The 22,144-nt window shown below is 37.2% G+C and overlaps 1 protein-coding gene across 2 annotated transcripts in view; it reads right to left on the bottom strand.

Annotated features, from left to right (window-relative positions):
• Positions 1–9,036: 9,036 nt before the first annotated feature.
• LOC109062752 (leucine-rich repeat-containing protein 4C-like) overlaps positions 9,037–22,144 on the bottom strand; it is a 32,437-nt gene continuing 19,329 nt past the window's right edge. For both annotated transcript variants that reach the window (XM_042760682.1, XM_042760683.1), the window contains exon 2: positions 9,037–13,248. In XM_042760682.1, coding sequence (XP_042616616.1) covers positions 11,294–13,198 — 1,905 coding nt within the window. In that variant the 5' untranslated portion in view covers positions 13,199–13,248 and the 3' untranslated portion in view covers positions 9,037–11,293. The remainder of the gene's footprint in view (positions 13,249–22,144) is intronic.

The following is a 22,144-nucleotide window of genomic DNA, read 5'->3' as shown; positions in this document are numbered from 1 at the left end:
ACAAAGTGCCAGATAGTTTTCAACTCACTGTCTTATAACATCAAGTTGAATATGGTACAGAGCTATATTCATTACTCCATGCCTTGTGATCTCTCTTTTAATGAAGAAAGTCCCATATACAGTACACTGAGCTGAGGCTGTGAGTTGATGTTTGCCATCTGTGACCAAGAAAAAGTGATTACACTAAGATGCAATTAGAGGAGTGAAACAATGAATTAAGCAAGAACCCAGGCTCATGCAGAGTACAAAACAGGTAAACAGAAAAATAAACATATCAGTCAGTGGTGGAGTCTAGACAGTTTCCTGCTCCATGGGTCTGAGGAGTGATTCATAAATTATTATATTTCAAATAATCATACATTAAAATCAACTGTGTAAGAAAGTACAGATACTGAAGTTTCACAGCTTGTAAAAAGAATAGCAAATTATGGTAATTATTTGCTCTCTGTATTAAAAAAAATTAAAAATTAAAATATCAGTTTTATTTTCTTCAAACCAAAGCTCTTAACCTCTCAGGATCCTAGTAAATTAGCAAGGACTGTCAATGACTAAGCCTTTTCTTCTACTGTAGCTTTTGTCCCATAAATTGTAACTTTCCTCTCTGAAGAAGAGGATAGTTAAGAGGATAGTCACTGCATTTTGTGTAGGAGTGGCTTTGGTGCGTAATTCGGTTTGGATCAAAGTTGGTAAACGTCAAGCAAATTTCCCCTTAATGTCTTGGTGGTGCAATAGTTTGCGTACATCTGATGTGTTATATCAGAATGTAACACCATCAAACTGACTGAAATGCTCTCATCTTACTTTTCAGACCGCTGTATGAGAAATGCTAATTGCTTTGAATGCCCCCCTTGGAGTAATGGGAGTTGTAATTACAGTTTAGCACTAGACAGACTCTTCGTGCTAGCTGTTAATTACTCTCTGCTAAAGATGAAGAGACTGAAGATAAGCATCATAATCATAGCCGCTGTTTGAAGAAGGATGTTGTGACTTCAGAGAGCAGGGAACATCAGTTGCCCCATCCACCCCCCCGGGTCGCAGAGCAATCTCTGTGGATGTTCCAGGATGACCCTGGCCTCAAAACCCCCAAGCGCTCAACTAGAAGCTGCTCAGCATGGGACCTGTACAAATTACTCACATCAAATAATACGCAAATTGCTATGTCTGTTACTTAATCAAAGAGGTGGAAAACAGACCTTTGAATTTATGCAGCTGCAACAGCTTCAACTCTGAACAACAGAGTTTGTTCTCTGGCACTGAGGCAGCTTTTCGTCATTAAATAATAATGTCAAATAAATAAAAACAAAGCATTCAGAAAGTTGCCTACAGCAGTAATATCAGCATGGAGTTCTGTGGTATTTGAGCCAGTAAACTGATTTATTTATTTACTTTGGAATACTTGATTCTGATTGGTCATTTGCAGCATTCTGTGTCTTGAAATTTCCTAGAATTTGCTGTTGTCGTGGCAACAAAGTATATCAGCCCACTCTTCAGGGGGCGTATTACAGAAACTTCTTAAGTCTTAATTTAAAATATGATAATTTTAGGATTTTTCACAAAATGTGTATTACAGAAGCAAATATTAACTTGATTTAGGATTCTTCTCTTATTTGTCACAATTTTATGTCTAGTTAGGAAATCATAAACTGCTGCATCGAGTTCCATAATCAACTGTCAGGTCTGTTACCAAGCAACTACGCCCAAGATGCACACCACTATTTTATTTTTCTTCTAAGGCTACTTAGATGTCCTAATTGAATTATGGCTTAATCCTTAATCTATGCCCTGTCTGTGAAACCAGCCCTATATATATATATGCACACTACTGTATATATAGGCTATATCTATGCAGTTAATTTTTATAGGATTATATCTGTCTGTCTATGTAGCACTGTGGTCCTACAAGGCATGACATTTCATTCCTTTGTATGTTTTCACATAAAGCAGAATGACAAGAAACCTCACTTGAACTAACTGAAAAATCTGTAATTATTTATGAATATTTTATCATCACCTCATTTGGGCCCTAAATGTAATGCTATTCTTAAAAAATATAATGTGTTTTTTACAGTTGTAAAAGTTTTGAAGTTAGCACACCACTGTGGTTATCCTAAAGTTAAGACTATTAGACAAGATTATGCACTTTGGAAATGTTATTTTGTAATAGCTTTTGTCCTAAATTAGGTCCTAACTGAAATTGCCATGGTTATTTAACAGATAATATACTGTAGGATTCTAAAGTTAAGATCTCTCTGTAATATGCCCCCAGGTCACCGAAACTGGCTCTATTTTCATGTCTCTCATGTGTTAAACTGTGGTCTCATTCTCTCCCATTTCATTTAAATGGAATCTTACAACTCAGTTAGTGATTGTAGTGATAATGACTGCAGAGGGCTTATTGCTGTACATGGAACATTGTTGTGGTGTTTGTCTTTTTGCATCACTGATTGCTTTGTACATTGTAATGGACTATTTCTTTTGATAGCAAAAGCTTTAAAGGAATAATCCACCCAAAATTGAAAAATTGCTGAAAATGTTCTTGCCCTCAGGTCATCCAAGATGTATATGAATTAGCTGTATATGAATTAGAAATCTGAACAGATTTGGAGAAATTGAGCATTACATCACTTGCTCACCAGTGGATCCTCTGCAGTGAATGGGTGCCGTCAGAATGAGAGTCCGGACAGTGTCAGGGTTCTGCCACTTTGGTCTCATTTTCTTGTGGTTTACATGTGTCTTGAGTTGTTGCACGAAGCTTGTGTGCTTTCATGTTGTCATGTGTTGTGTGAACACGTGGCTTATGAGTATTCTCATTAGCTGTGTGTTCGTGTCTTGTTTGGTACATGGCTGGTGATTTTGTTTTGCTGGCCATATGCTTGTGTTTTTATTTTGTGTGAGCACATGGCTTATGTCTTTGTTTTCTGCATGCCATGTTCATTCATGTCAATTATCTTGACCCCACCCATCTTGTTACCTGGTTACTGGTTAATTTGCCCAACCTGTGCTCCCCCGTTTCCCTCCTCATTTGCTCCCTATTTATTGTCCTTGTGTTTGCAGTCCTGTGCCAGTTCGTCAACGATTGTTTTCTGTCATGTGCCTTGTCCTGCCAGCCGGTCAAGTTGCCAGCTGTGTTTCCTCCTATGGGGTAGTTTTTGTTTTGTTTTGTTTTATTGTAAAGAAGCTCATTCTTTCAGCATTATTGTGTCCTTGCTCCATCCTTCACCCCTAACCCTGACAGAAAACTGAAAAAAAATTACAATAATCCACACAACTCCACCAATCAGTCCATCAATTAGTCTAAACAGCTGTTAAATGCTAAATGAATTTATTTAAGTTTTTAGAGTATTGTAACCCATACTCGAAATTGGTGCTCTGCATTTAACCCATCCAAGTGCACACACACAGCAGTGAGAAGTGAACACACCGTGAAACACACACCCGGAGCAGTGGGCAGCTATATATCCAGCGCCCGGGGAGCAACTGGGGGTTCAGTGCCTTGCTCAAGGGCACTTCAGCCATGGGTATTGAGGGTGGAAGAGAGCGCTGTTCATTCACTCCCTCCCACCTACAACTCCTGCCAGCACCGAGACTCGAACCTGCAACATTCTGGTTACAAGTCCAAATCTCTAACCATTAGGCCACAGCTGCCCCAAAACAGTTGTGGGATATTGTGATGTTAAAAACATCACAATATCCCACAAGTAATTCACATGACTCCAGTCCATCAATTAACATCTTGTGAAGTCAAAAGCTGCTTATTTTTTAAGAAACAAATCATCATTAAGATTCTTTTATCTTTAAACCATTGCTTTTGGCTAAAATATGAGCCCTCTGTGCTTAATTCTCCAGTCAAAAAGTCATCTCATTGGAATCTGGAGAGAAATATGCACAGATCAAGCACTGTTTACAGAATAGCACTGTCCAGGGGCCTGATGTATAAACATTGTGTACGCACAAAATGGGCATGGAAATGTGCATACGCAATTTTCCACGCACATATCGGGATTTATAAAAAATTAACTAGGTGTAAATATGTGCACCATCGTATGGACAGTCTGTGTACCAACTCTTTAACTCGAGTGAGTAAAATAAGGAAGCAATCAGAATGATTTTAAAGTCTGTTTTATATTTGATATAGGCCTACACATTTAGATTAAATATGACACTCTGAATAATGAAATTAAGCACTGAAATTTCATGAAATTATAACATTTGTATATGAATTTAAACAGGAATTTTTGCAGTGGATGTACTGCTATTGAACAATTTTCCTGTGGTATGTGATTCAATGTTTTAATCACAGCGAGGATTGCTTGGTGTTTGACAAATCCGCTTTAAATTTTGTTCTAAATAGCAAAACTCATGTTCTGAGAAAATACTTTTGAACGAATAATGATCACGATGTGAACTTGACTTCGTCTGATGGCTTTGGAACATAGGCGGTAACGACAGACCTAAGGATGTGCTCGTTGATCAAACAGTCCATTGGCTGGTTTGTTTGATGACAGTATTATCTCTTTTCACAGGTGTTGCACACAGACAGTAGCCTAATGATAACCCCTTTTGTGCTCTTCCCAATATTGTGACAAACACCATATTTAAAAGATAGAATTTGAAGGAAACTGTAAAATATGCACGTTTTAGTTTTAAAATGTTGTTATTGATGCGGTGAGTCAGACAACTATTTACACTGCAAAAAATAAGGCCTATCTCTTTCCATAAAAATATATGCTATAAACATTCTAAAATTACCTTTTAAGCAAATTGCATAAATTAGAATAGTGATGTCCCAAAATGCATTTATAGTCCGTATCTCATATTTTCTTAACATATTGTAGGCTACTCTTAACTGCGTTAAAGAATTACTCCACCCCAAAATGAAAATTTTGTCATTAATCACTTACACCCATGTTATTCTAAACCCATAAAAGCTTAGTTCATCTTTGGAACACAATTTAAGATATTTTGGATGAAGACTTGTGACTGTCCCATAAATTAAGTTTATGGGACGGGAATACTTTTTGTACACGAAGAAAACAAAAATAATGACTTTATTCAACAATTCGTCTCCTCTGTGTCTCTCCATATCACCTTAGTGCCATTTTGGAGAATATGAGCTGAACGCAGGCAGCGTATGCTCTTCTGTGTCAGCCCCGCCACAAGGATACATTTTGTATGTGTAGTTATGGTTTGATTTGAAAGAAAACAACGCACCCTTGTATGGCGGTTGACACAGAAGAGCGTAAGCAGCCTGCGTTCAGCTCATATTCTCCAAAATGGCGCTAAGGTGATGCGGAGAGACACAGAGGAGACAAATTGTTGAATAAAGTCTTATTTTTGTTTTCTTGGCATACAAAATGTATTCTCATCGCTTCATAACATTACGGTTGAACCACTGATGGCAGATGGAATATTCTGGCGATGCTTTTCATACTTTTCTGGACCTTGAGTGTAATTTACTTGGCAGTCTATGGGATAGTCTCAAGCCTCCCAGTTTTCATCCAAAATATATTAAATTGTGTTCCAAAGATTAACAAAGCTTTTACGGGTTTGGAATGACATGGGGGTAAGTGATTAATGACAAAATTTTCATTTTGGGGTGGAGTATCCCTTTAAACATGGTGTCACGTGGATGGGAATATGCAAGGAAATGATATGCAGATGATGTTATGCATATTAAAACTAGGCGTTGTAAGCTCCATAAATGGCTATTTTGGGGAGGAGACGGGTGGATATTTATGTACGCATAATCTTCCACTGACAGGGTATTACAAAGGGAATTTTGCACTGGTTCTGGTGTACGTATGGCTTTATAAATCTGAACATTTTTGTATGTACGCAAAATCTAGCTTTCGTGTGAACGCACACATTTAGGATGAAATCTACATAAAGTTTTATACATGAGGCCCCCGAACAGTTCTAAACAAATATGTCAGTGGATTTTGATGTGAGAGGACAACAAGGGATGACCTTTTTCACTGCAGGAAGTGTTATGGATAATGGACTCAGATCCAGATCCATGGTCAGAAGTGTCGGTTTAAAGTTAAATGGCCTTAACAATGGATTTGTTCCTTTCAAAAATGCAGCTTTTCACTTCATAAGATGTTAATTTATGAACTACGTAGAGTCATGTGGATTACTTGTGAAGTATTGCAATGTTTTTTTCAGCTGTTTGGACTCTCATTCTGACGGCACCCATTTATTGCAGAGCAAATGATTGAATGAGCAAATGATGGAATGCAAAATTTCTCCAAATCTGTACTGATGAAGAGACAAACACATTGACGTCTTGGATGGCCTGAGGATGAGTACATTTTCAGCAAATTTTCATTTTTGGGAGAACTATTCTTTTGTGATAATGCATAAAGGTAAAATTATAAAAAATGTCAGCTCAAATATTTAATGTTCACATATATATTTATTTATTTGTTTGTTCGGTCAGTAGCTGTGCAATAGGCTAAGTATGAGTCCTGATCTCATTGTCAGTGTTTTGTGTTAATTATTGTACAGTACATTACCACTTATAAGCCATGAGATGTTTTTATTTTATTTTACATTCATAATTAGTTTTTGCCAGATTCTTCTATTCATATATCTTCTCCTCCAGCAGCCTAAAAATATGAGATGAAGATGAATTGATGTGATGCCTAAATGTTTCTGCTGAGAAAGGAGTAAGTGGACTTCCTGGCAGAGGCAAAGCTTTCCGTATTTCATCGCCTCTTCACTGCCAGTCGACCAGAATAGATCATAACTGCAGATAACTATATCAGCACTACTTAAAAGATAAAGATGCCAAAGTCTGCACAGTTTCTTTTTAAAGGAACCAGTCATTGCTCAAATGATATGTTGTTGTTGTAATTGATTCCTTCCATATCACAATAATTGCAGTGATGGGAGATACTGCTACCTGTAAATGTGAGGAGGGCTGCTGACAGCATGTGTGAATCACTGAAGAGATTAATTATTACAGGCGGCGCTGTGGGCTGGGACAGGCAGACACACAGACTGCACCTGTATTCTATTCCAACACACACACGTCCTCTTCCTGTGTGGCTAATGGCATTGTCCGGGCAAAATTAATTAACTGATGTACTTCCGTCTGTCAGGAGGCCCCTGTGCAATTAATCACGTGAGGAATGAGACAATGCAGGGCACCTATAAATTCAATACACAAGTTTCAAGCACTGCAAAGACCTCAGTCTAAACCTTATGGATTAGATGTCAAGTGGCTCATAACTCAACAGAAGGTGCTGTAAAATCAAGTTCATCTTAAACCTAAATATGCCTCTGGATGTCCCGGGGTCACTCGTCTCTCAATTTGATGTCGAGGCTATAAAGTGTTCAGTGTGAACCTGTGGCTTTGCTTCATGCAGGCTTCCTCATTTACATGAATTAATGCATGAAGACTTCTTAGCATGAAAACTATGTCCAAATGGGTTTGTGGATCCACGGGTGTTTCAAAATCATCCCATATGCGTATAAGTAACAACTTAAAATACACTTTCTATTTTTATTTTTATAAAATATACATTATTATTCTTAATATGTTTGCACGTCAATGGATATAATATCCAAACTTAAGGGGATAGTTCTCCCAAAAATGAAAAAAACAACCTCATTTACTAAACGCAGTGCTGTCCCTGATGTATATGACCTTTTTTTCTTCACACATCTTTTTGAACACATTTAATACAAATGTATGGGATCCCCAAAACTGATTCTTCCAAAATCACACAAAAGTGAACATGACAGTAATCCATACAAACAGTGTCTTCTGAAGCAATATGAAAGGTGTAAGAAAAATACTAACTAACTAATACCCACTGTTCTCTATTATAGATCAGTGCTAATACCACATTTTGAACTTTGAAAAATAAAATAATAATAATTTATGGCCAACTGTCCTAGACGACTTTGTTTCGGTTCAGAAGACATTGATTCATCAGGTGGGGTCATACAGATTACCATTGTGTTCCCTTTGTGTGGTTTTTGAAGCGTGAACTTTCATATGCTCAAAAACATGGATTTTATTTTCTAAAAATCTTTCTTTGTTCAACTGAAGAAAGAAAGTCATACACATCTTGAGGGTAATGTTGAAATGATGAGCTAATTTTCATTTATGGTTGGAGTATTCCTTCAAGTGCTTTTCAGAAGAAATAACTGATATTTTGCACCCAACTGCCTTCACCTCGTTTCCACAGATTCCACAGAACATAAATCTTTACCATAGACATGTGCTAAGATTTTATTATTAACATCTTTGACACCCCACCCACATACTGTACTGCCACTAGTTTCTAAACCTGTGTCTAATCTTTAAATGGAAATGCATTTATAGAGGACCAGGTATCAGCTATTGTGACCTTATTGTGGAAAAGTATATTTGTGATTGCACGTTTTAAATAGTCTAGGATTAACACAGGAAATCATGAACACATGGCTTTCTCCAAAGTCCCGCTATAACATGTCAGCTCACTTAGCAGCCATACTCTTAATGTCCACTGGCAGCTATTTCCAGCTTTGCAAGTTTAGCTAATATTTACTTGAATTGAAAAGGCAGAGAAATCTCTGCAATATTTTGTTGAAATCACATTTAAATAACATATTTCAAATCAGGAATCAAATCTAACAACATCATAAAATGTGCTTAAGAATTATTTCATTCATATTGTACAAGTGGACTGTCTCTGCTTTCTCAAACAGACAGGGCATCAATTAATTTTCTAGCTTGAAAGTTATTTATGAAAATTCGAAATCTGTTTAACACAGCAGCATTATTTAATGAATATTAATTTATTATATAGGGTTTAAAATGTAGTTCAAGGCTTAGACAAGGTTAACATCAACCCTAGAGACCGAATTACATTCTATTGCTGTTCTGAGTGTGAATGTTCTCCAGCTGTTATTGGTCTCAAATGATTTTTCCTTTGTATATAATATAGAAATATAGGAATTATACGTTTTGTGGAAATGAGCATTAACCCAAAACAAATAACGTAAATTACTGAAAAGCACAGTGTAAAACTCCCCACACTTCAGTTTAGAAAAAAAACCCAAACATTTTATTTACATTTTACAGCAGGTACTGTATGAACTACAATCTTGGGTATTTTATATATTCTTTCATGGTTAACGCTTAGTTAGCTGTATCCTCATATTGATCAGCAAATGTGTAGTTTGACAGAAATATTATTGACTATTTTTCAATAACAGTTCTTGTAGAAACATGTCAGTAAAGAGACATTCTCTTGCCAAAAAATCACTTCAGTTCAGCATAGAAATCTAAAATGAGTTACCAATAACAAACAAATCACCAGAAGAAAACAAAAGGGAATCCGCTTAGTCCAACACCACAGATTTTCTATGTAGGCCATGTAGGTATCAATCTAGTCATAGTAGCTTCTGTAACTGATGCAGTGCTCAGGAACACTGAAGCAGATAGCAGCAAGCTAGCATTCATATAGAGACCCTCTGAAAACAGAGACATTGTCATATTTTTTTTCAACAGCACAATGCTGTTTTTTTTTTTTTTTTTTTTTTTTTTTTTTTTTTTTTTTCTAGTGTCCCAATTTATCCCACCTATTATGTAAAATAAAAATAAAAATGGTAGGAACATTTTTGGTTTGAAATGGATACAAAAATTAATTATTAATAATAATAATAATAAAAATGATGGGAAGCTAATGTTTATCCTTTATGAAATGCTTGACATGTGGTTATAATTCATCTTCCATGTATGATTGGCAATAAGGGTGAAAGTAAAATGAAACATCAAATTAAATATAAAATTAATCATGTCAGATGAAATATGTCTTATCAAAATTTGTCACATTCAGTAGACAATTCTGTTAATTCAATGCTAAAATGTAAGATTAAAACCTTACATACACAATGTTGTGTGATGAATTCCCTGCTGGCAAACACATCTATTTAAAATGAAACTTGTCAGCACATGTGATGAATTAGAGATATATACTTTATGAACCGTTCTGATGCCTTTGACATATGAACCTATTAGGTTTACTTCAGCAGTTAACTGGGGAGACCAGTATCACATCTTCTTATCATGCTGTCCAAAATGATCAAAAAGGGGGGAGAGAGACATCACACATCAGCTTTTATGCCGACAAACATTTTGAGAAAGCAATACACAAGCTGATGAAAAACAGAGTTTCATGGCAGAGCATACAAACACGCAACCCTTTGCACATATGGACGCACAAATTCACACACTCATCATCATCATGTTAGGTGAGGTATGCAGTTGCCAGTCAAATAAACCATTCCAGAAAAAAAAGTGATTTTAAAATACATGACAGAATGAATGTAAAATTCTATAGACAACGGTAAAAATAATTACTCACATGGCCGATACAACACAAACATACAAAAGCACTGGGCTGCACTCTGATTTTGTCCAGTGTGTTTTTTTTTGTTTTTTTTTCAGTAGGTCATTGGTTTCCATAGTGACATTAGCTGGTTATTTTTTTATTTCATTATTTATTTCCTCATAGCCAATTTTGTCTGAAACTCGCACAGCAAAAGATCTTAGAAATCATATTCCCTTTTCCTCAGCCACTATAGGGGCTATAATTGTACTAGCCTGATGTTCACTGATGTATAGAATTCATTTTTAGATTCATAGGTTGTTGACATTTACAGTTGATTTAGTGGAAAATAGATTTTGTGAAAAAATGCTGAATTTCCAAAACCACATTTTAGATACTACCTTGACTTGAGGACTGCGATTCAAGGCAATTATGCAAACCTATTTTCTGAATTGAAGTTAATCGATGTGTGTTCAGAAAACTGGCTTCTATAAATACTAGAAATATTTCCTATCCCACAAGGTGCATTTGCAGAAGAATCCAGTCCCTTACAATGAAAGCTTTCCCTTTTTTTGTTTAGTAACAGGATTTTTCATAGGGAAATGTAACCGTTTATACACCTCTCTAGAGTCACTGCGTCCATCAGGCCCACCATTCATATCTAAGTGCTCCATGCGATATAAAGTCTGCCATTCATTCCCCCAGTTTACCTAGTTTAAAAATGTAGAAATGAAAAAGAAAAAAGAAGATATTAACTTTTTTTTTGTCTTGTGATTTTATGATTCAGTCACTTCACATATCTTTAAATAAATAAGATTTGTAAAGACACTTGTTAAAATAATTATACATACACCCTGGCTCTCACTGACATTGCTGAAGGTCTTAAAGCACACTGTCATCTTCATTATGACAGCATGTCCCAACCAAAATTTAAACAGCATTAGCAGAGTTCAATTCGTCCAACATTGTCAAATTTGCGTCTCCTGCACGTTATCCTTTGAGCTGGCTTGGATTAGTAAAGGTTCATGCACTGAACTATGCAGCGAGTTGAGAGCCGACATATGGTTATAAGCAGTTTTGTAGGAGGTATAGGAGGTATAGGAGTCAAAATGCTCATGCTCCAAGGGCGGAAGAGTCAGGTGACTCTCCATGGCCGGAACCCTCGTCAGCTCCTCGTGTACACTGATGATCTCGATGGAGCGGGTCGGCCCATCATGATCCTGCTGGTGGTGCTGCTTGCGCATCTTGTAGAAAATGATGAGCATGACGGCAGCCATGAGCGTGATGGCCACAAAGCAGCCAATGATGATCTTGGTGGTTTTCATCACCTCCTCCAAACCATTGAGAGCCCCATCAATGTCTATGTCAGTCACAGGAATGGTGTACGCTCTCTCTGTGGCAATAGGTGTTCCCCTTGTGGTTGAAGAGGAGGCCCAGCCAAAAGAAGGCTGCCCCAGTGTCCTACTCTCCCCATCGATAGAGGTTTCAACTGTCTCTACGGTGACCGTAGTGAAGTAACTAAAGCCAGTGTTGTCAACCGATGTCACGTTGAGGACAGCAGAGGCTGAAATGTTGCCTAGAGTGTTGCTTACCATGCAAGTGTAGGTTCCTGTGTCCTGTATGGTGACATTGGTGAAGTATAATGTTCCGTCGTTTTGGACAGAGATGCGCATCTTGAGAGCCCCATGTGTTATGATGGAGCCATTTGGAGTTAGCCAGCTGACTGAGGTCACCGAATTCGTCCGACATTTCAGCTTTGCCGTCATTCCTTCAGTCAAATTGAGGTCGGCAGGTGGCTCAGCAATAACGGGCGCGTAGCACTGAAAGTAGCTCTGGTCTAGCTCGCCGATGTAGCGCCCCTTGAGGCTGAGAGGGGAATTGCAGCGGGCGCAGCAGCTGGTGTTCGTAGGTACGGTCTCTCTCAGCCACCAGCTCAGCCAAAGAACATCACAGTTGCAATTCCAGGGATTGTGATGCAAATGCACTCGCTGCAGGTGGTGCAAAGGCGTGAAGAGATCATGGGGCAAAAAGGTAAGGTTATTGTGAGCCAGGTTGAGCTCTCGTAAAGAGTGCAGGTCATCAAAGGAGTTCCGCTCTATGGTTTGGACTTGGGCGTGCATCATCCACAGCTTCTGAAGATGAACGAGACCCTTAAAAGAACTGGGCTGAATGACGGTGAGCTGGTTTCCGGACATCTCGAGCTCATCCAAGCGAATCAAGGGCTGAATATTGGGGACCTCTTTGAGGTTACACATGCCCAGATTCAGGTACCGAAGGTTACTTAAGCCCTGAAATGCTCCACTCGAAATGTAGGAGAGACGCTTTAGCTCTCCCAAGTCCAACCGCCGCAGGGAGGGCAAGCGACTGAAGGCATCAGACGGTATGCTCTCAATAGGGTTATTCCTAAGCCACAGCTCTTTCAGTTTTGATAGATACTCAAAGGCGCCATTTGGGATGGTCGTGAGGCGATTGTCAAAAAGCTCCAGAGTGTTAAGGCTGGTCAGCCCATTGAAGGCGCCAATTTCAATGTTGCGGATGTGGTTTCTGCTAAGCTGAAGAATCTCAAGGTGTCGTAGATGCTTGAAACTGTCTACTTTGATGACTTGGATCTGATTGTCCTGAAGGTTTAGATACCGTGTATTGGTGGAGATGCCATCAGGGACATCCTTTAGCCCTCTGCGTGTGCAGATGACCTTACTAAATTGGTTACTGCAGGAACATACGGAAGGACAGGTTTGGGCTCGTACCAATCCAGCAACTACAAGCAACTGCAGGGCTAAAAGCAGGAGAAACAGGGGGTCAAACCAAGCCCCTTTCCATCTAGGACCTCTCAACATCTGGCGTGGATGGTAAGAGGTCATCTTGTTCAACATTCATAATTTAATGCCTGCTGATTTTCTCTTCCCAAAAATGTATTGGCAGTCTGAAAGAGAGGAAAGAGGAAAACAAATTTGTTAGCAGAGTATGTCATGTTGAATTGTCAGTGTAGCATGATGGCAGTCAAACAGAACATCAATTTTTGCTGATGTTCTGCAATTTATCAAGAAGAACATTCTTCTGTCAGATGGAAATGCATGTACATTTCTGATATTCTGATGATGTCAAAGAAAAACAAATATTGCTGTTAAGGCAATGCACATGCAAAATAGTTTTCCAATGTGATTGATGAATTGAGCATCATTACTGTCACAGCTGTTAAATGAGCCTGCACACAGAAGCCATTTCTTGGTTTCTTTTTGTTTTTGCACTGTATATAGCAGACCTGAGCTTAGTAGTTCACTTTGGTCTAACTATTTTCTGTCCCCACTTTCAAGACTTCCTGCAGTTAACATGGGAAAAAACTGTTTTAAAAGTTAATAATAATGTCAGTTTATTAGGAACATAATTTTCAAAGGAAAAACTAACCACACCGAGTAAAGAAAAACGTATGAGTGACGTTACTGTAATACTTAAGAACATGATATTTTTTTTGTACACTTATTTCATTAACATTATTAAGAGCCTTGAATTTGAAATTTACTAAACCACTCCTGAATCTTTTATGCTATGCACTAAAATAAGATATATGGGAACCCTGTCACAGCAAGCTGTCAGGGGAATGGATTAAGCTGCAGACAGGCCCATCACTAAGCATATCTAGGAGATAAGGTTGTGTAGTTGGCTTGTATATTCCACACAATGTGCTTGCACATGCTATGAAGATACATGGCAACCGAATTGTCAAAACCCACAAGAAATGTACCACTGCTACAGCACACACTAAATTTAAAATCCCTTCACCCTGCCAGTCTCTGCTCTCATTACCTGCTCAAGTGTTCTTATGAAAAATACGATGGCTTATTACCTACACTGTTTGCAAATAGGTTACTATAATCAGTATTGTTATAAATTATAGAGGGAAATAAAAGGATAGAGATATTCAGGACCCCTGAAACTCACTTTGACAAGCTAAATTGAATTTCAGTATATTATGAAGTGAAGCAATTGAGTATCCTGAAATACATAGAAATGCTTTCATTTATTAGATCAAGCAAACTATGTTATAATTACAGAATCTCTTAACACAGTAGGAAATGAAATAAAGTTTGAGACAGAGAGCTTTCCGATCAGCATGGCAACAGGCACTGTGGATTGAAGTTGCATGACACCAATAATTACAACAACCTCAATGCATGACTGGGATACATGTTGGTTGATATACAGTATTATACAGTTAAAAAAAAAGTTGCAGATAATTGTGAACAGCTCTTGTCAGTATTAGATTAGTCTGTTGTTAGACTGCTAGAAGTCTTTCACATATCTCAGTCTCCTTAGACTAAAATTAATAATTCAATTTTAATTATTTGTCTTTCTTGTCTGTCATATCCTATTATACTATGAAAAGTCTCAGATGGTCTCACTGTGCATCTGTGCTGCTGATCATCTTATAAAAATGATTAAAACTGATGACAGATTGATTTAGTTACAGTGGCTATGTTTACATGCACAATTTTTGGCTCAATCGGACTGAATTAATTCCGATTGATGAATCTGAATGTAGGGTTTACATGAATGCTAAATAAAGTGATCGGGTTGATGTGCGCATTTATATGTCACAAGCTTCGAATTGGAATTGTTTTTTTTTTTTTTGACATGCTCACACTGCACAAATATAGTTTCTCACACTGTTTGCACATAATAACCACTGTCCTACACAGTTTCTTTATTTGTTTTTAAAAGCAGAATTAATATTTATCCATTTATGGACGCATTTTTGGTGGGATTGAAGGCTCAGTCGGACTGAAAAGCCTTCATGTAATCACCTTAATTGATCCGATTGTGCTCGATCGGAATGAAATTTCGATCAAGCTCAATCGGATCAATTAATGTGTTTACATAAAGGCTTTTCAGTCCGATTGAGCCGTCAATCCGATTGCAAACTGATTATTTGGTTGCATGTAAATGTAGCCAGTGAGACATTAATCTTGCTTGTAGGCAATGAATGTTAGTTAGCAGCAGCATAATTGACAGCTTACTGTGAGAAGATTCCAATGAACACACATTTAATGGGATGCGTAAGGTAATCAGGGCATGTCCTAGCAGGAGCCTCTTTTTTTTCATTACCAAAAATAACCAAGGAATTTACAGAGAAAGCACACTCATCTCTCAGGCAGAGTGATTGGCTCGAGGCCTGCATCAAAAAAAAAAAAAAAAAAAACTATAAAAAGTAAAAATTAACATTTTTATCTTATTAATTATATAATAGTGATCCAAACATCTCAAATCAAATCAAATGTCTCTACTAATGAGCTAATGAGTGGAATCAGGTGTGTTAGATGAAGGAGACATTTAAAACATGCAGGGCTGGGGGTCCTCCAGGACACGTTTGAAAACCCTTGTTCTGACACAGACTTAAGATGACATTTTTTACAATTGTCACATTCAAACTCGCACGTATATGACATTTCAAACCAGTCTCCATCTTTCTGATTGTGGCCTCATTATACACTCAGAAAAAAAAGGTACATAATTGTCTCTGGGGACGAACCCTTTCAAATAGTACTAATATGTACACTGTAGGTATTAATATGAACCATTCAGGGTTAAACCATTTTTAAAGTACTAACATGTTCCTTATTGTGAGTGTATGTTGTTATATACTTAATATTTTTAGCAGAAGTTATATAATTAAGATATAAATAATGCTGCAGGGAAAAATTCAAAATGATGATTTTGCATAATATTCTGTTTCTTTGAAAACTGCTGCAATTTCCTATAGGAATCAATACTTTTTTAATCACAAGCAATAACAGCATTTTAATAATCTTAAACAATTTCATAATTGTTTGAATGGATATACAAGGCTGAATTTTTCCCTGCAGTACACTTTCCAAAGCCTGCATATTCCTTGAGGTCTCTTATGCCAATCAAATTAATTACTTAAGTGCTCCACAGATAAAACTTTAACACATAAATAATAACACACACGCACATGCGTGTGGCCAGGCGCACACACAAACACACATAAATAAATAAATAAAAAAGACAAATGTATTTTAATATTGTCTCAAACAGACAACCAAGTCTTGCTCAAACATTATGTTCACAGTGTTCACATGAGTGCTACAGTCTAAGCTCATTCGCAATCAAAAAGCACATCTGAAAGAGTCCTGTAAGTTCACTGGTGTCTATAACTTGCTCTCAGACATCCTCTGCATAACGATAATTTGTTCTCCATCAATCTGATAACTCTTTGAAATGCTAAGACATCAGCGAGGTTAAATAAGTGGACTGGCTAATGATGAATGTTTCTTTATTTAACAGCTCCTATAGGACACTAGGAGGGACATTATTTAAAGTCATTATACCAGCGGCACTCAATTGCACTATTGCTCATTATCATTTTATGTTGTTTATTCCCAAATTACAAAATAAATATTTTAAAAATAAATAAAAACATAGCTCATAAATAACTGAGATCTTTTTTTTTTTTAGCAGGGTTATGTATTTGGGGTTTAATCAGCCAATTAATATTCACAGAATCTTATAGCTCATCCTTGGACACAATCCTTCGGAGCACTGTGCTTCTCTGTTTGTTATCTCAGTAAAACTCAGTTTCATACATTAAGAATGCCAAGGGTCTCCACAAGGGCAACGATCGATTCAGTGTTATAGAATAATATACATCCAAATGCAGTCAAGCCATGGTTGTGTCGTGAGTACACAGCAGTGAACATCTAACAAATGTGCACCTAATAAAATGTGTGTGAAATATTTAATGCTCTTAACGGTAAATGGTATGTGCATAATTTCCCTTTTGCGTTTTCATTGTTTGGGTTAGAGGCAACATAAAATTACATAAGCAGTTATTAACTAAATCTAAATATTATGTAAAAACACTAAAATACACAGTACAATGTCCTGTAGTGTGCTCTGCTTATTTGCCCTAGAAGTATGAAAGGACAAACCAAACAACAAGCTAAAGTGAGTTCTCAGGAGACACTGTGTTGGCTCCTCAAGACTTGGAAACAATGGCTTACAGAAAGGATTTTGCTTACGGGATGCCTGCCAAGGTCTTTACTTAAATGGGGAGACTGTGTTGAAGCCAAAGAAGCTTTACAAATGGAAGCCCTCCATTTAAATGTACAAAGACTGAAGTGCACAATAAGTGCATGTCATGTTCACCTTGAGTAGACAATAATACCAAACAATGGGATAAAACTGACATTTTATTTTGCAAGAGTGTGATTTCAAAGTAACTGTGAAAAGTATGATCCTTCTGCAATTTATTTCACGCTCATTAAAATTATTGCAATGTCCCAGGTCAACGAAATACAACCAAAATCCTTTACTGCATTAAACAACAGAGTAATACAATTATTAGTAATAAAGCATCTGAACATCAGTATATTCATGAGCATCTAAACGGCAGTATATTCTAAAAAGAGTGATGCATATCTTTCAAATGATCGAAGCCCTATCCTACCGGTGTTTAAAACAAGTCAAAAATCAATACCTTACTTGCCTCTTAGAAGGGCTTTTCAAGCAGTTTAGTCAGAGAAAATAGATATAAAACGAGGGAGTAATGCAAATTACTCCCACATAGATCTTCCTCAGATTCCTCTGCGCATCCAGTAGGAGTCTAAGCCTGTAAAGTCATTTAGAATGAAGCATCTATAGCCAGGTATAATCGCCATAATCATTGGATTGTGCCAAAATAACTTATGCTGCCTTCATTATCATAATGACACTGATAAATAATCAGATGAAATGGCCGTAATCACTCTTTTTTTTTCTTCTCGCACTTCTCTGGTTGTGTGGGTGGATCAGGCTGCAGGGAGATGTTGTCCATAGATCTAATGTTCCCACCAAATATGTCTAAAGCCAAAATTTTATAATGTTAGTAATAGTGTTGTAGTACTCAAGACCAGTCTTGGTCTCAAGAAGTTTTCTGTCTTGTCACGGTATCGGTCACATTTGTTCATGGTCTTGTCTTGGTCTCAGATTAATGGCACCCATACACTACACAATTTTCAAAGTCGTCGGATCGCTGTTCCTTTCACAATACACAACTGTTCTTGAAGCTTCTCTGTTTGCATATTACATTATGGATTGGCAGCAAGGGGTTGCACATTACACAATATTATACTATAGGAAGAATCCTAGATTAGCATGAGCTAGAAGAAACTTGCAGTCTAGTTTTTCTGTGTGCTGATTTCTATCGTACAAAAGGTAAAAAAATTTTTTGCCTTGTATCCTGCACTCTCATTGGCTGTATGTCATAGCTGGTGTCATTTCCAGTCATAACACATTTTACACTGAAATGCTCAGAGACAGATGAATAGCCTGCTAATTATTTCCTAGGCACCTGCCATGCATTGCGCTTCTCTTAGATCACCTTTTTGATAATTCAAGTGATCTTCACTGATGTTAACCAGCACCGATTTGCCAAAGGTTTCGTGCGTTTATTTTCAGAAAACTGTAAGAGAGTGAAAAGCAACCTTAAATTGGGTAGTGTACACTCGGCTTAAGAGGACTTAGTATTTTATTTCAAATCACTAAATTGCTGGTGCATTGTCTGATTCATTTGTTTACATCATTACAGTGATTGGATGTAAAATTTACTTTAAATGCAGTCAACATGTTGTAAATAAATATATACAATTTGATTTCTTTTGTTACTGTTGTGCCAAATAAAAAAATTTCACCAAATTAATACAAATGGCCACAAAATTCAAGAAACGATGACCAAAAGTACTTGTATGAGATCTTTTTTTCTCTAACATATGATGTAATTAGGCAATATCATAAGAGGCAGAGAGCTGCTTTCGCACACCATCATGACTGCAACGTTTAGTAAGCAAGGACAAAACAAGTTTTTGCGCAGTTTTAAACCAATCCATAGTAGAACTGTGCTTTTCTGAGCGACACGCAGCAGTTTTGTTACTGAATGAATCCGCTCCTTTGAACAAATCGGTTGAATATATGTTTCTGTGACTCACTCATTAAGTGATTTGCCACCACCTATGTTGCTTTTAGTTACATATTATTTAGTAATACTTAGCTTTATATTCAAAATATTAATATCATAATATTGTTTACGCAGTTGTAATTGTGAAAATGTACAAAATGACATTATATTATTTTTTCAAGACCAGAAGTAAATGTGGATCTTTCAGATTAATTTAATGAGTGCTGGTCTGGTCTTGGTCTTGACCCGGTCTCACTCTGTCTTGGTCTTGTCTTGGTCTCGGTTAAGGTGGTCTTGACTACAAAACTAGTTAGTACTGGGATCTCCTTAAGGTATCCTACTAACATTCATCTACAATTATAGCCTTTAGTAATATGTTCATTGCTATTGACATTTGATCATTCTATTAGTCTTGCAGCTTTTAATATCACTACTAAGTAGCATCAATCTGATGAACTTGTTAAAGAAACCATCTCGGAATTATCATTAGCTCAGCCCAGATACCCTTGGGCTTTCAGATGAGAGCTCAAACTTTCAAAAGTTTAAATCTGTGAAGATAAACACAGGCACAAACAGAGAGAATCACTTGCAATTTAATTGTTTTTCCTCTGGCCTATTAAATCAAGAAAATGAAATTGCAATCATTACTTGTAAGCATGTTAGCAACCCTCACTTGGGAAATCATGACCTTCCACAGTTAATTTAGTCGCCTATTTATATTCACGGTAAAGAGAGTACTTGCATTCTCTAATGAGCAACACTCAACTGTGCAATACTACAGGGAAACTCACAGTTATAGAGGAGTAACAGATATTGACTTAAATCAAATTCGTTGTCTATATTTATGGCCAGTTGCTAAATCATTAGAGGACCTCATGCCGATGTGCAGTGCTGTATTAAACATGTGACTGCAAAATTCAGGCAGAGGCAGAAACCGTGGGGTAATTCATTGGCTGTGGGATGGTGCACCCCCATGTTTCCTGATGTCGTGAGGGCCTTGTTAGCAAAAATATTGGTGCACTTTTAAACTGTCAGGAATTCTGCCAAAACCACCTCCCACAGCACTGCAGCAGGTTAGTGAAAAAAAGCGTGTTAGTGAAGATTTAATCTCCATCTTGATCATATTCTTGTGCTGAAACCATAATGCCGCAGGAAATGAAACTAAAGCACGTATAGCACTGTTGCGCCAGTTAACGTGGTTACTGAAAGCAGCTCTCGACAAACTGATGTCTCTGCGGCACCTAACATTTCTGTGTAGCTATTCTGAACACACTACGTGGGAACATCAGGACCTTATCAGATTTGCTCATATAATGACATTAGTCATCTTCATCACTATAGACCCTAGCCGATAATCTTTCAGAGCTGAAGTGCTCGAACAACTCGTATGTGGTTCTCCAACCACATCCCTGGGAGAAAATCCATATTGTAATGGGCTAAGTTGTTGAGTAAGGATACAATTACTAGACTAAAAGAGTCTTGGCAGGAGTCTGCCTTGGTGGAAATACACAGCTGGAGGGATGAGGATCTCGCATATTTTCATTGTGTTTCAGAATTTTTTGAGTGAGATGTTCAGACCTTAATTGTCTGTGTGCGAAAACACAAAAATACATTACAAAAAAAAAAAGTCCAGAGAAAGGTTGAAGAAAAATTTGTTACACTAACACCTGATTAGTTATACACTTACTGTCCCAGCTGTTTCCCCCTGTGGTTAAGTCAAAGTACTTGTAATATCTGTAAGGGCAGAGCACAAGATGCTCTTCTTCCAGACTATGCGAGTGATAACTCCTGGGCCTGGCCCCTTCAGTTTACTTCAGTGTTCAAATTGAAAATCAGGGAGGCAGAGTGCTGACCATGCTAAAACACAGCAGACAGCAATCTTTAAAAGCACACTGCACTGATCCCTGAATGCAATATACAGTAAACGAATCCAGAATCACAGGTAATGTACCTCATGAAATATGAAATGTAAAATCAAGAGTCACCTTTCAACCTGCACCTGCAGTATTTTAGACCTCACACTATGCCCATGTACACAAAATATGCTGTACAATGAGAATTTTTAAATGTGGAAAATTTTTGCACCGAAATATCTAAAACAAAACAAAAAAGGAACTTTTTATAAAATGCATTAAAAGAAAATCTTTTTTTTTTTTTTAACTCCAATTGTAATGCAGCCAATCGATTTTTAATAATGAAAAAAAAAAACACTACAAAAATATATTTTTGTACCTGCTAGGCAGACAGTATACACTAATACTGGTTGGACCAGTCGTCTTTCATGCTTCCTTTTTTCTAAAAATTGTACTGTTCATATTCAATAGATTGATATGAAAACAACCATCTCTTAAAGCAGCGTGAGACTGTTTTGACAGTTCATCAATATCTAAATAAACAGAATAGCTTTAAATACTGTATTATGGCCTTAAATGGTATGTAGCAAGCTCTTTCTGTAATCTTGTTTCTGTGAAGAGGTGTTTTTACACATTATAAACGTGTTTAGTGATGAAGCGAAAATGGTTGCTGTGGTAACAAATGATGATACCTGCTTGTAGTAGTGAGGGAAAATAGAAAGTTTAAAACCGAATTGCTTACACTATTGTGTAGGCAACTACACAGAAAAATTTCCTAATGTCAAACCAGCACTAATACCAGTATAATCCATCCAAAGTGTGGAATCTGTTGTTGTTATATGTGTGGTTGAGGGTAAGCTGTAGCTTATCCCAGATTCTTGGGCCGAAGGTAACTTTATAGTTGTCTAGTATAATTGCAAAAGTCTAGTAACTGTAATACTAATGCCATGTATTACTGTGCTCTCAGTGGCGATATCTAGCTATGTATGCATATGTACAGTAGCATTTAGAGACTC

This window comes from Cyprinus carpio, chromosome A7 (assembly GCF_018340385.1).
Source record: "Cyprinus carpio isolate SPL01 chromosome A7, ASM1834038v1, whole genome shotgun sequence".
Lineage (NCBI taxonomy): Eukaryota > Metazoa > Chordata > Actinopteri > Cypriniformes > Cyprinidae > Cyprinus > Cyprinus carpio.
This window is presented reverse-complemented; position numbering and strand designations above follow the sequence as displayed.